A 15458-nucleotide genomic window follows, 5' to 3' on the forward strand; every position below is an offset into this window, starting at 1 on the left:
GAGGGGATTTGAAGAAAATGTTTTCACCCAGAGAGTGGTGGGAATCTGAAACTCACTGCCTGAAAGAATGGTAGAAGCGGGAATCCTCACAATCTTTTGGAAGCATTTAGGCATGGCACAGTGGTTAACACTACTGCCTCACAGCGCCAGGGACAAGGGTCCAATTCCGACATCATCTGCACGGTGTTTGCACATTCTCCCCATGTCAGCGTGGGTTTCCTTTGCGTTCGCACTCCACAGATGTGTGGGTTGGCCATGCTAAATTGACCCTTCGTTTCAGGGAGACCAGCAGAGTAAATACACGGGGGTATGGGAATAGGGCTTGGGCAGAATTGTGGTTAACGTAGATGGGCCAAATGGCCTCCTTCTGCAAGGTAGGGATTCTATGATCATTCTCCAATCAGATGAGCACTTGAAATGCCACAGCAGACAAGACTATGGCGCAAGTGCTGGGAAATGGGATTAGAATAGATCGATGGTCAGCACAGGCACGATGAACCAAAGGGCCCCTTTCTGTGCTGTAAAATGGCTTATTTCATTCATAATCAGTATCGTACAAAGAGAACAATAATTGTAACCTGCGCCTCTGCGGAAATAAAGCCATGCTTCTCCTGCCTTAAGATGTTGTCTTCTTCCTGTTCACCGTAGAGCATAGAATCCCTGCAGTGCAGACGGAGGTCATTCAGCCCATTGAGTCTGCACCAACCCTCTGACACATTATCTTACCTGGGCTCTCTCCCCCACCTTATCCCCACTAATCCCCTTAACCTATAAATCTTGGGACACCAAGGCACAATTTAGCATGGGCAATCCACCTAACCTGCACATTTTTGGAGTGTGGGAAGAAACTGGAGCATCTCGATGAAACCCATGCAGACACAGGGAGGACATGCACACTTCACAAAAACAGTGGCCTGAGGCTGGAATTGAACCCGGGTGCCTGGCGCTGTGAGGCAGCAGCGCTAGCCCACTGCGCCACCATGTTGCCCAAGTGTCCTGATGCATTTCACTAACATTTTGATTTCAAGTAACAATGGCATCTGAAGTATTATAGACTTAACATCTATCTTGGGTTTCCTTCTGCGTTTTTTTGGGGTGGAGAGGGTGAAAGGTGGGGGGAAGACGGGTTTTTGGTTTCAGAACTGTAACTGGGGCAGGGGTCGAGGGCCGCAGCTTTCACTATTGCTGCATGTCCCAGGGTCGGACAATTCGGCAGACTGCTGTCCAAGTTTGTGCCAAGACGGACAGGCTCTGCACTGAAATCAAAACATGAATGCGCTGAAATCCCTTCTCTCCCACCAGAACTCGAGGAATATGCAATTCCCCAGCCAACTGATGCAGTCAAAAATTGGGCAGAGTCTGAAAATAAAGATCCCGGATATCGCAAAGTGAGTTTTAACAATATTCGAGAAATGAAACTTTTGACACCTCCCATTTTTAATTATAAAGAAAAGGGAAGCCCCAAATTTCTGAAGGCCTACAGCTCATTACACTTTGAGTGCTCACTGCACTGCTGCTCGATCAAGTAAGGCAGAAGTGACCTCTGAGAAAATTCCTGGACTGCTAGATTTTTGCCCCGTTCCATTGAAAGTATAGAGTGCTCATCCCTGGTCACCACACTACCAGAAGATGCTTTGGAGAAGGTACAGAAAAGATTTACCAGGATGTTGCCTGGTATGGAGGGCATTAGCCATGAGGAGAGGTTGGAGAAGCTTGGTTTGTTCTCACTGGAACGACGGAGGTTGCGAGGCGACCTGGTAGAGGTCTACAAGATTATGAGGGGCATGGACAGAGTGGATAGTCAGAAGCTTTTTTCTCAGGGTGGAAGAGTCAGTTACTAGGGGGCAAGAGTTTAAGGTGTGGGGGGCAAAGTTTAAAGGAGATGTTCAAGGCAAGTTTTTTTGCACAAAGGGTGGTGGGTGCCCGGAACTTGCTGCCAGGAGAGGTAGTGGAAACGGATACAATAGTGAGTTTTAAGCTGTGAGTAGACAAATACATGAATAGGATGGGAATAGAGGGATATGGTCTCCGGAAGGGTAGGGGATTTTAGTTCAGTCGGACAGCATGGTCAATGCAGGCTTGGTGAGGAGGGAGGAGGAAGGGAGGGATGGGGGCAAGGGCCTCTTCCTGTGCTGTAATTTTGTTCTTTGCTCTCTGAGAAGTTGTTTATGGGATTTGGGTGTCACTCGCTAGGCCAACATTTATTGTCCATTCCGAATTCTCTTGAGAACTGCTGCAACCCTTGAATTGTAGGTGTACTCACAATGCGGTTAGGGAGGGAGGTCCATGATATTGACCAGGAGACAGTAAAGGAATAGATACATTCCCAAGTCAGGGTGGTGTGTTACTTGGAGGAAACCTCCAGGTGGTGGTTTTCCTAGGGATCTGCTATTCTTGTCCTTCTAGGTAGTGGCGGCTGTCGGTTTGGAAGATGCTGCTTAAAGAATCTTGGTGAGTTCCTGCAGTGCATTTGTAGATGGCAGAGACGGCTGTCGTTGTTCTTCAGTTGTAGAGGGAGTGAATGTCTGTGGAAGGGGTAGCAATCACGTGGGCTGCTTTGGCCTGGAAGGTATCGAGCTTTTTGAGTGTTGTTGGAGCTGCACTCATCCAGACAAGTGGAGAGTATTCCATCACATTCCTGACTTGTGTCTTGTGGACCGGCTTTGGGGAGTCAGGAAGTGAGTTACACGCTGCAGCATTCCAAGCCTTTGACCTGCTCTGATAGCAAAGGTATTTATTTGATATTGGAAAATTTATAATTGGAAATAACTGAACGGTGGGAATGTTGGCCAGATATATTGTGTCAATCTTTACTATGGATAGGAAAATAACATTGAACGAGTACTTGTAAATCAAAAGGTGGAAAGGAGAAAATTCAATCACCAGGAAAAGTGTGACCGGAAATCTATGAGAAATGAAAGCTCAGTGGTCAGCTTGCTCAGGTCCTAAAAGAAGTGGCTGCAGTGTTGGTAGATACATTGGACCCAGTCTTTCATAGTCCCCTAGGTCCTTCCACAAATTGATATATAGTTTTGGGCATAACTCTCCAGATTCCCAGCCACATGATTCCTGCTTGTGGACATTCCCATTGATATCACCCCATGCCAGCAGGAAACCCGCGGGAGGGTTGCACTGATGGTGGGACCGGAAAATCTCACCGGTGTGAATGGCTGGAAAATTCCAGGCAGCGAATCTAACCCTTCCTGGAAGGAGGGAGCCACAGAGTGGAAAACTAGAGGCCAGATAGCTTCACATCTGTACAGTTAAGGGCACGATCAGATTTGTCACGTCAAATGGTGGAACTGGCTCGAATGAGCATCTCCTGCTCCTGACTGTTTGTCGGAGATTCACTCATCAATCACACTCCATATAATTGCTAACAATCATATTTGAGTTATGAGGAGAGGCTGGATAGACTGAGACTTTCTTCTCTGGAACGTAGGGGGCTTAGAGGTGTTCTTATAGAAGTCTACAAAATAATGAGAGGCATAGGTCAACTAGATGGTCAATGTCTTTTCTCAAAGATAGGGGAGTCTAAAACAAGAGGGCATAGGCTTAAAGTGAGAGGGAAGAGATGCAAAAGGGTCAGAGGGACAATTTTTTCACACAGAGAGTGGTGAGTGTCTGGAACAAGCTTCCAGAGGTAGTAGTAAAGACGGATACAATTTTGTCTTTTAAAAAGAATTTGGATAGTTACATGGGTAAATGAGTATACAGGGATATGGACCAAACATGGGCAATTAGGACTAGCTTAGGGGTTTAAAAAAGGGCAGCATGGACAAGTTAGGCCGAAGGGCCTGTTTCTATCCTGTAAACCTCTATGGCTCCTGATCTGCACCCTGTAAATTTCCACAGGAGGTAATGGAAGGAATAGTCCGAGCCCAGTACCAGGTCACCTCCTTATCAGTCATTGATGCAGGTCAAAGCAAGCATAGTGGGGAAACAAGCAGAAATATAATGGATATAAATTTATTCCAGGTGTCAGCAAACAATACCCAGCACTTGGCGGGGATACCCACCAGCGTGATTTTCCGATCCTCTGGGTTGCCTGCTGGCAACAGGGGAAAAAAAAGCATTGATCGCAACGGGATTAGAAAACTCCAATGGAGAGGTGGGAAGGAAAAGTTTAAACTTTCTGGATCCGCTTGCCATGGGGATCACCATAGACAGATGGTGCTCCTGGAGCAAGTGGAACCAGAAAATCCAGGTAGCATGTGAAATACTTCCATCGAGTGTTTCTGCATCACGCACATATCTTCACTGTTTATTTTTTATCACTGGTTTGTAAGATAAATCAGAGATAAACACTGAAGAATGTTCTGGTTACCTTTCCTCAACAGGCCTGGCTTTTGGAGAATTGAGGTGGAGTTTGATGGTTCACCAATGTCCAGGGTATCTACACAATTTGAGGTCAAGGAATTCGGTAATCTATTATATTATATTATCTCTATTATAAGCCCAATTCAAAAATGCATGAATCAATTGCAGTTGCCAATTATTTAAGTTATGTTTGGAAGTCTTAAAATATCGATAAATTTACCCCATGTTGTTGATTAAGGCATTTTCTTTTGCTGCCAACTATTTATCAAAAGCAACAATTTTAAGGCAATTGAGTTAAAGATAACTGCTGTTGGTATCTTTCCTCCCGTGGACATAAAACAAGTGGGTAACTGCTGACAAAGCATATTTATTACTGTCACAAGTAAGGCTTACATTAACACTGCATTGAAGTTACTGTGAAATTCCCCCAGTCTCCACACTCTGGTGCCTATTTGGGTCAATGCATCAAACAGCACATCTTTCGGACTGTGGGAGGAAACCGGAGCACCCAGAGGAAACCCACGCAGATACCGTAAAGAACATGAAGAGCTCATTAATTAAACCAAATGGTTCTCTACCTCCCTATATTTACGTATGGAGATGGCCTGCACTGTCAATGCATAAAGTCCCCAGGGTTAATTCTCACTTTCACCCACGAGAGAGGAAGGCAGGAGGAACTGGGACCACTTCCGAACTTACTCCTCGTCTGATCTCCCTTTTGCCTTGAGGAGGGCTAGCCTCCCGATCTGGCTGGTGACCTGCTTATATTAAAAATCACACCATAATTAGCCTTGCAGTGTTAAAAATCAAGTATTGGCTGAACAGCAAATGGTATCTGCTTTGAGGTTATCTCAGTCACGTGAATACAGTGTGAATGTTAAACAAACAAGTCTTGCTGCAGTGGGGTGGCACGGTGGTTAGCACTGCTACCTCACTGCTCCAGGGACCCAGGTTTGATTCTCGGGTTAGGTCACTGTCTGTGTGGAGTTTGCATGTTCTCTCCATATCTGCATGGGTTTCCTCCGGATGCTCCAGTTTCTTCCCACAGTCCAAAAGACGTGCTGTTTGATGCATTGGCCCAAATAAGCACCAGAGCGTGGCGACTAGGGGAATTTCACAGTAACTTCAATGCAGTGTTAATGTAAGCCTTACTTGTGACAGTAATAAATATGCTTTGTCAGTAGTTACCGACTTGTTTTATGTCCACTGGAGTAATGATACCTATGGCAGGTATCTTTAATGGTGTGTTAAAATTGTTGTTTTTGAAATTTCAGAGGAATTTCATTGCAAGTTAAACTAACATATCAAAAATAAGTTTCATGTCATATTTTATGCAACCATTAAGCTAATATCCCAAAAAAGCAAAGCCAACAGGGCCATTTTAACCCCAGCAACGCCATTGCTAATGTGTTTCATATTTGGAACACATTCAGTATGTTTTTTGTACATTTTATTGATAGAAACATGTTCCTGTTTGGAATATAGTGGGACACTTTAAATAGGATATAACGCACCCTGGTAAATAAGCACATTGTGCCTATAGTATAAGCCGAGTAACATTAAGGGGGGCTTCATCTTTTACAATTCGCCATAAGAGGCTTTCTCCCGACTACAATGGGGGGTAAATTCGACTGGTCATCTGATACTGCATAGATTTAGTGTGGCTAAAAAGTTACAATAGTTGCTTGTAATCTTATGGGTACCACATTAACTGATGAGGGTAAACTTTCTGCATGCTTTGTTGGTTGCACTGGATTTTCTGTCCCACCCGTCCCAGGGCTGGAAATTCCATTGTCAACAATCCCTTGGATTATCCGCCGAATTCTGCGTCCCGCCCCCGCAGTGGGACTGGACTCGTACTTAAGGATTGTATTGTCCGCTGTGTCCAATCGCTCAGAATGTGGCCGGTTATGTTTGAGTAAATCATGTTTCTTAGTTCTGCCTAGTTTCAAGGTTGAGGTGAAGACGGAGGTAATGTTTTATCTGAATACAAGTGATGAGTTCAAATTCAACATCTCAGCATGGTAAGTAAGTGTTCTGTCATAAAACAGTACAAGTACACTGTTGTTGATATTATTGGGACAGAAATGAAAGGTTGCTTTTGTAATATGTGTCCAACCTGTAAAACTGGTGTCAAGACAGAAGAATTTTGAAACTATTCTTAGCAAGTGACGACTTCTGGAAATTTAGCATACACTGCTATCTTGCTTTCTCTCTGCTTTCCCCTCTAACCCCTCTCCATCCCTACAACCTTCGGATGTTTTTTAAACCCTGCATCGTGCACCTGTTCATCGTTCCTAATGATGGGTGGCACGGTGGCACAGTGATTAGCACTGCTGCATCACAACACCAAGGACCTGGGTTCGATTCCCGGCTTGGGTCACTGTCTGTGCGCAGTCTGCACTTTCTCCCCATGTGGGTTTCTTCCACAGTCCAAAAGATGTGCAAGTTAGGTGCATTGGCCATGCTAAATTCTCCCTCAGTGTACCCGAACAGGCGCCAGAGTATGGTGACTCGGGGATTTTCATAGTAACCTCATTGCAGTGTTAATGTATGCCTACATGTTACACTGATAAATAAACTAGCATCGCTTTTTATAGGTCAGTGGCAAATGCTCTATTAGAAGATTCAATTTCATTACATTAATCACATGAAATTGCTGCAAATTCTTGCTCTCATTTAACTGTGTTCATTTTATCCCAATCATTTCTCTGTATTTTATGGTGATATCAGATGTGGAATAGTTGTTGTTATAACTCCACATAAAGTAGATAATAGGAGATATATCTTCATTGGATTTTTTCCTACACTCAACCGTATTTAAGTCTATTTCTTTCTGATACACAAACTGTTCTCCCAGACTATTCTTTAAAGAAAGTTCCAATTAGTTTCTTAATGACTGTGGACTGTGTAAATGCCCCAAACTAATTTTTGTTTTAACTTAGATGCTTTATTTGCCTTTTAATGACATTACTCAGAGATTATAAAACCAAAGATGTTGCTCACTAGACATCCGCTAAATGTTTACGCAGCCAGTTGGGGAGTTTGGGCGATCTTGATTGGTGGCGCAGTGGCACAGTGCTCACTGCTGCTTCACAGTGCCAGGGACCCGGGTTCGATTCCCAGCTTGGGTGACTGTGCAGAGTTAGCACATTCTCCCTGTATCAGTACGGGTTTCCTTCAGGTGCACTGATTTCTTCCCACAGTCCGAAAGATGTGCTGGTTAAGTGCATTGGCCATGCTAAATTCTCCCTCAGCGTACCCGAACAAGCGCCGGAGTGTGGTGACGTGAGGATTTTCACAGTAACTTCATTGCAGTGTTAATGTTAGCCTAATTGTGACTCTAATAAATCAACAATTTTGACTTTTTAACCTTTAAGTTGCAATTTCCCGACAGGTAATTGATTTTTTGAGCAGACAGAATCACAGGATTGTCGCAGTGCAGAAGGAGGCCATTTGGCCCACAGTGACTACGCTGGCTCAGCATCATAACTTAGTGCCATAGCCCTGCTTTTTCCCGTATCCCTGCACACTATCAATTCAAGTCATCATCTAATATACTCTTGAATGCCTCGATTGAACCTGCCTCCACAAAATTGCCAGGGCCCAACCCTTGCTCTATGAAAAAGGCTTTGTTCACATTCCATTTGCTTCCTTTGCAAATCACTTTAAACCTCTGCTCTCTCATTCTCCATTCTTTTATGAGTGGGAACTGCTTCTTCCAATCTATTACGTCCAGCCCCTCTGCTTTTGAAAACCTCTATAAAATCTCTTCTCAGCCTCCTTCTGTCCAAGGAGAACAGTCCCAACCTTTCCAATTTGTCCTCGTAACTGAAGTTTCTCCAGCGGCACAGTGGCACAGTGGTTAGCACTGCTGCCTCACAGTGCTAGGGACCCATGTTTGATTCCCAGCTGGGTCACTGTCTGTTTGGAGTTTGAATATTCTATGGGGGTTTCTTCTGGGTGCTCTGGTTTCCTTCCACAGTCCCAAGATGTGTGGGCTAGGTTGATTGGCCACACTAAATTGACCCTGGTGTGAGGAGGATTGGAAGGGTAAATGTGCGGGGTTGTGGGAATAGGGCCTGGGTGGGATTGTCATCAGTGCCTACCCGATGGGCCAAATGGCCTCTTTCTACACAGGAGGGATTCTGTGATTCTTATCCAGGAACCCTTCTTTGATACCTCTTCTGCACTCTCACCAATGTGTTCATATCCTCCCTGTATTGTGGAACCCATAACTATGCCCAATATTCCAGCTGAGGTCGAACTAGTGTTTTGTGTAAATTCAGAATAACCTCCTTGTTCTTGTACTCTATCCCTTCATTAACTACCCCAGAAGACTATACGTTATTTACAATCCAAATTCTAGTAATATCTCTGCAATCCAATTTTCCGTAAATCCGTTGATCGTTGTATAACTCTGTAATCAATTGGGAAATTCAAATTTGCTTTGTCCACTTGCTAAGTTACTTTGAAAAAAAATGGTACCTGGCTGAGATGACAGGACTAAGCACAAGCTAGGAAGTAAAACTAAGTGTTTAGTCTGTGTGGCTCAGTAGACACACTTGCTGTTAAATGACCATTTTATTTTCAGTCAAGTTGACTCCCTATTATTTGTTAAAGGCATACATATGGTAAGGCAGTGGAAGGGATGGCTTACGTGAGATTTGGAATTATTGACCAAAAGAACCAGCGGACCTTCATTCGGGGACTGGAGCAGCAGTTGAATGTGAGAAATTTCCCATTGCGCACCTTCAGAACTCGGCGTTAGCCAGCAATAAGTACCTTACTTGGCGCGGTGGCACAATGGTTAATATTGCTGCCTCACATCACCAGGGACCCGGGTTCGATTCCCGGCTTGGGTCACTGTCTGTGTGGGATCTGCACATTCTTCCTGTGTCTGTGTGGGTTTCCTCCGGGTGCTCCGGTGTCCTCCCACAGTCTGAAAGGCGCGCTGGTTAAGTGCATTGGCCTTGCTAAATTGTCCCTCAGTGCACCCAAACAGGCGCCGGAGTGTGGGAACTAACGGGATTTTTGCAGTAACTTCATTGCTGTATTAAAGTAAGCCTACTTGTGACTAATGAAAAAAATCTTTAACTTATGAGAAGTAGAAACAAAACTTTATTGCTGGCTTGTCCCATTGAACGCAGGTTGGAACTATTGTTCATCTGCATTATCACCTACTGTGCCAGCACATCTGTTGCTCAAACTTACTTTTCTGCCGACAAATAAATGCACTAAAGTGTAGTTGCATAATATGAACATTGATTTTCATTTATAGATCAAGGCCGGACAGGCTGAGTCTTTCCTAAAAACAGAAATGCTATTGGAAAAGATCCAATCTTTGACAAATAAGACTGACGTTGTGGGACACCATCTCTACATGGCAGTAACAGCTTTTGAAATATCCAGTAAGTGAACTCATTGCAACTCTATCCAATTTTGGATGCATTTTTTTCAAAGAGTTAGTCCCACGATGTGGGCACAGGTGATGAGGTCGCACCCAGTTCTCATTCATGGTCGACGTTCTGACATTGCATCGATTGAATTTGCCATGAAGGTGAGGCAGTAACGTAGTGGCATTGTCATTAGATTAACATAGAATCATTGAAACATAGAAGATAGGAGCAGGAGGAGGCCATTTGGCCCTTCGAGTCTGCTCCGCAATTCATTACCATCATAGCTGATCATCCAACTCAGTTGCCTAATCCTGCTTTCTTCCCATAACCTTTGATCCCATTCATCCCCAGTGTTATACCCAGCCGCTTCTTGAATACATCCAATGTTTTGGCATCAACTACTATGGTAATGAATTCCACAGGCTCACCATTCTTTGGGTGAAGAAATGTCTCCTCACCTCCGTCCTAAATGATCCACCCTGAATTCTCAGACTGTGACCCCGCTCCTGGACCCCACCCCCCCCCACCATCGGGAACATCCTCCCTGCATCTACCCCGTCTAGACCTGTTAGAATTTTATAAGTCTGTTTGAGATCCCCCTTCATTCATCTGAACTCCAGCCAAAAACAATCTTTCCTCATACATCAGTCCCGTCATCCCCGGAATCAGCCTGGTAAACCTTCGCTGCACTCCCTCGAGAGCAAGAACATCCTTCCACAGAAAAGGAGACCAAAACTGCACACAACACTCTCGGTGTGGCCTCACCAAGGCTCTGTATAGTTGCAACAACACATCCCTGCTCCCGTACTCGAAACCTCTCGCAATGAAGGCCAACATGCCATTTGCCTTCTTTACCTCATGCTGCAGCTGCCTGCTCTGGATTAATAATTCAGAGACACAAGGTAAGTCCTTGTGGACCCACATTCGAATCTTACCTCCGCAGTTCAATCAAAGTAAGACATCAAAAGTCTAATGATGACCAAGAAAGTGTTTCACTTGTTGCAACAACCCACCTGGTCCAGATGTGACCCGAAGCACATCGTGTTGGGGTAGATATATGGCCCTGCAAACATTTGGTTCAAGTGTAATCAATGCTAGCTAATGATGCCCACACTACTTGAATGAATATATTCTTTATATTAATATAAGTGGTATCTTTCCACTGATTCTGGTGATAGGCAATAGAAATCCAACAGCCAGTTGGTGTGTAAGCCACGTCACATGCAAGGACTGGTTGCAACTGATCTAATCTTCCTTGGGGATCATCCATCCATCCGTCCATCCACCCATCCATCCATCCGTCCATTTGCCCATCCATTTCATCCGTTCGTCTGTCTGTCTATCCATCTGTCTGTCTATCTATCCATGTGTCTGTCTATCCTCCCACAAAAAGTTGTACTGTTACTTCATCTCAAGTTAAACAAAATAGTATGAATTTAAACAGGTAAAGTAAATCCGTCACGTAAAATTAACATATCATTCCGTTTGCCTACAGGTGGACAAATGGAGGAAGTGGAAATCAGAAATATCAAGTTTGTCTCCTCGCCCTATGTAATTGATTTGACAAAGACAAGTGGCTACTTCATACCTAAAGTTCCATTTTCTGCGCTGGTAAGTATGTCTACAGAGGGTTTAAACAGTGCGTTAATTCATCCTGGGATGAACGATTCATCATTAGCTTCTGCTTATTTAGACAGTAATACGGCCGACATTAACAAGCAAAAAGTAAATGTTTTCAAATATCCAGCCACTATTGTCAATATAGTACACATTTGCAGGTATAACACATGGATCCATACTGTTGAAACTTTAACAACATTACGCATATTATACATATTAGTATCCATTTCAGAAGATGATTCCAACCTGGATTGGCTTTGCCACCTGGAGACCACATAATGTCACTAAATATATTGTCAATGTAGTATTAGTTGGTGCTGCATTGTAAACAACGCTGTGCTGTGGAGCAGACGCCTACTCTAAATTTGGTCAGTATTAGGCTTGGAATTCTGACAGAGTTTCATGAACTCAGAGCTTAAATTCCCCTTAGATCAGTGGGAATCTCGAGATTTGGGTGCCTTTTAAAGTTTATTTATTAGTGTCACAAGTCAGCTTACATTAACACTGCAATAAAGTCGCTGTGAAAATCCCTTAGTTGCCACACTCTGACGCCTACACGGGTACACTGAGGCAGAATTTAGCATACCAATGCGTCTAACCAGCACGCCTTTTGGACTGTGGGAGGAAAGCGGAGCACTGGGAGGAAACCCATACAGACAATGTGCAGACTCCACAAAGACAGTGACCAAGCCGGGAATTGAACCCGGGTCCCTGACACTGTGAGGTAGCAGTGCTAAGCACTGTGCCACCATACCACCCTATTTTTACGATGTTCCTCGTGGATTCTCATCCACCCTCTTTGAAGATTACATTGGGAGAGGAAAAACTCAAGTTCTCCACTCCCATATGTATGAATGTTACGATTAGGCCAAAGTGACCCTCGAAGGGAAAGTACACAACATTTTTAGATGATGTTGGAGAGCAAAGGAGGGTGGGGGGAAATGGTTTTGAATGGCCCGATCACAATGAAGAAGTCATCACCCTTTATTGGCAGTAACGTTTTGGTTGTTTCGTGTGTAGAACTGCTGGGTCATTCCTGGAAAGTTAATGGTAAGAACAAAGTCCAACATGACCCATGGAATGAATCAATTCATCCAAAATAGCTGAATGCCCCATTCAGGAAAAGGACGATAGGGCTATTTCTGTTAGTGTGGGAGGCCAAATTCCGAAATCATCTCCGCCCATCTTGCTGACGAAATGAATGATGTTTCTTTATGAACGGTTCTGTTTTGCCTTGCAGGTCCAGGTAACGTATCCTGATGGATCTCCTGCCTCAGGTGTTCCTGTTAAGTTAGAAGGACGACAAGCATACATGACCCAGAGAAATGGCCAAGTCATGTTATCAATGCCGTCCCCCGTCAATACAGATGCTTTTGACATCAAGGTAGGAAAACATGTTCTTATCTGAAGGCCTGTAAGTTGTCATTTATTGAGTGAAAGTGTTAGAATGCGGTGGGAACAAATCCTAAAAATAGGTCAGAACAAATCAACATTGAATTCAACAACAGTTAGAGAACAAAGAGATCTAGGGGTACATGTTCATAGCTCCTTGGAAGTGGAGTCACAGGTGGACAGAGTGGTGAAGATGGCATTCAGCATGCTTGGTCAGGACACTGAATACAGGAGCCACAACAATGTGGTTGACTCTTAACTAAGATAATCTTGAACAATGACTCCCAAGTCGCTTTTTGTTTCTGATTTTCTAAGCATTTTTCCATTTGGGAAATAGTCTATGCCTCCATTCTGTCTTCCAAAGTGCATAACATCACACTTTTCTACATTGTATTCCATCTGCCACTTCTTTGCCCACTCTCCTAACCTGTCCAAATCCTTCTGCAGCCCCCTCACCCCTACTTCCTCAGTATAACCTGTCCCTCTACATATCTTTGGATCATTTGCAACATTGCCTTCAGTTCCTTCCTCCAAATTATTCATGTATATTGTGAAATTATGATTGTGTAGGCAATTTTCCAGCAATGTATTGATATTTAAGTAAATCAGTTGTCCATCAAGTTCTGGGTAGAGGAATATCCATTTTCTGTCTGAATGAGAACATCCAAGGGAGGAGAACTTGATTAAAACTTGGTGTGTCTTGGTCTGCCAGGTGATCGCTGGGGATGGAACCCCTGGAAGAGAAATCAGTGAAGCAACGAAAACTGTGCGGATGTACCATTCCAAGAGCAAGAGCTACCTCCACATCAATGTACCACATCAGATATTTGATCCACATAGCTCCTTTTCTACAGCTATAACAGCTGTCACTCCTACAGAGACAAATTCCGGGTTCTTTTATTATCTGGTGAGCACATTATTATATTGCGATTGCACTTGGAGCTCAATTTATCCACATATTGAAATAATTAATGATAGAATAATGACATTTTTTATTGTTCCTTTCCTGATTTGGGAGGTGATCATCATATGCATGCACTCTGCCACACAATAGTGCATAGTGGAATATACAAAGACGCATATACACACATTCATGCAAATGGACGCATTGTATTCAGGTGCATAACTGTATACAGGTCAACTAGGATTGTACCCCATTTTGTGAGTTGGTTGACAATGCATCTTCTAACTTAGGAGTTCCTGTTTCCCTGTAGGTTATCAGCAAAGGCAAAATACTCAAAATGGGTAAAGTTGCGAAGAACGAACTCACAATCCTTCACATCTCACTGAGCACCGCTATGGTCCCAGCATTCCGGTTGGTCATTTACTATTACACAAATGCTGGGGGGAGCACAGAAATTGTGGCAAATTCGGCTTGGATCGATGTTAAGGATGTCTGCGAAGGAAAGGTATGGATATAACACATTTAAAGGAGGCAGTGGGGCAGTGACATTGTTGTTGGACTAGTAATTCAGAGATCCAGGGTAATTCTCTGGGGACCTGGATTCAAATCAAGCTATGACAGATCATGAACAAAGCACAGAGAGCCCCTTCAGCCCCCCAAGGCTGAGCCAAGACTAAATCCGTGTGCACTTACAGAATCCATCATCTGACTTCAACAAAAATCTGCAATCTAACAATCACCATGAAACCATTGTTTATTGTCATATAACCCATTTGGTTCACTAATGTCCTTCAGGGAAGAAAATCTGCTGCACTTACCTGGTCTGGTCTATCTGAGACTCCAGACCCACTGCAATGTGGTTGACTCTTAAATACCCTCAGGGATAAGAAATGAATGCTAGCCCAGCCAGCAATGTCTACATCTCATGAACAAATGATATAACAAAAAGATAATGTGACCCTTGTATTTAAAGATGCCGTGTGTGTATGTTTATTCCAGCAGAGCATATAAAGGATGCAGATCGAGGAATGTCTTGAACTTCTACCGATTAGCACGATCAGTGATATGCCATCTTGCAAATGATCAACATCATATTGTTAGGTTCATCATGCATGGGCGCAGGGTAACCCTCACTCTTACAGCAAAGTAGTGCAGTGGTGAGCATCACCGCCTCACAGCGCCAGGGACCCAGGTTCAACTCCTGGCTTGGGTCCAGAGTTTGCACGTTCTCGCAGTGTCTGAGTGAGTTTCTTCCGGGTGCTCCAGTTTCTTCCAAAAGACGTGCAGCTTAGGTGCATTGGCTGTGCTAAATTCTCCTTCAGTGTAGCCAAACAGGTGCCAGAGGGTGATGGCTAGAAGATTCCCACAGTAACTTTATTGCAATGCTAATGTTAGCCTACTTTTGCAACACGAATGAATAAACTTAAACTTGTCTTTCCAGACTAACTGAGGAGAATTGATACAAAGCAATGATTTCACACTGTAAAGCTGTGATCTCTCTATCAGAGATAATGGCAGGAGTGGAGTGTATGTGGATCTTCAGAAGCCTGTTCAATTAGACAACCTCCTTCGCCGTGGGTGGCACAGTGGCACAGTGGTTAGCACTGCTGTCTCACAGCTCCAGGGGGCCAGGTTTGATTCCCGGCTTGGGTCACTGTCTGTGTGGAGGCTGCACATTCTCTCCGTGTCTGCGTGGGTTTCCTGCGGGTGCGCTGGTTTCCTCCAACAGTCCAAAGTGGGTTAGGTGCATCAGCCATGCTAAATTGTCCCTTAGTGTCCTTGTATGTGTAGGTCAGAGGGATTAGCAGGGTAAATATGTGGGG

At 44.0% G+C, this 15458-nt stretch overlaps 1 protein-coding gene across 1 annotated transcript in view; it reads left to right on the forward strand.

Annotated features, from left to right (window-relative positions):
- Positions 1-15458, forward strand: part of LOC145348501 (complement C4-like) — a 105460-nt gene that overhangs the window by 14906 nt on the left and 75096 nt on the right. Inside the window, exons 5-13 of the mRNA XM_080196691.1 lie at positions 1303-1388; positions 4341-4423; positions 6257-6344; positions 8944-9049; positions 9602-9731; positions 11215-11330; positions 12580-12723; positions 13444-13638; positions 13946-14140. Of these exons, the coding sequence (XP_080052817.1) occupies positions 1303-1388; positions 4341-4423; positions 6257-6344; positions 8944-9049; positions 9602-9731; positions 11215-11330; positions 12580-12723; positions 13444-13638; positions 13946-14140 (1143 nt within the window). The remainder of the gene's footprint in view (positions 1-1302; positions 1389-4340; positions 4424-6256; positions 6345-8943; positions 9050-9601; positions 9732-11214; positions 11331-12579; positions 12724-13443; positions 13639-13945; positions 14141-15458) is intronic.

This window comes from Carcharhinus amblyrhynchos, chromosome 9, assembly GCF_965287045.1.
Source record: "Carcharhinus amblyrhynchos chromosome 9, sCarAmb.v2.hapA, whole genome shotgun sequence".
In the NCBI taxonomy this organism is placed as follows: Eukaryota; Metazoa; Chordata; class Chondrichthyes; order Carcharhiniformes; family Carcharhinidae; genus Carcharhinus; species Carcharhinus amblyrhynchos.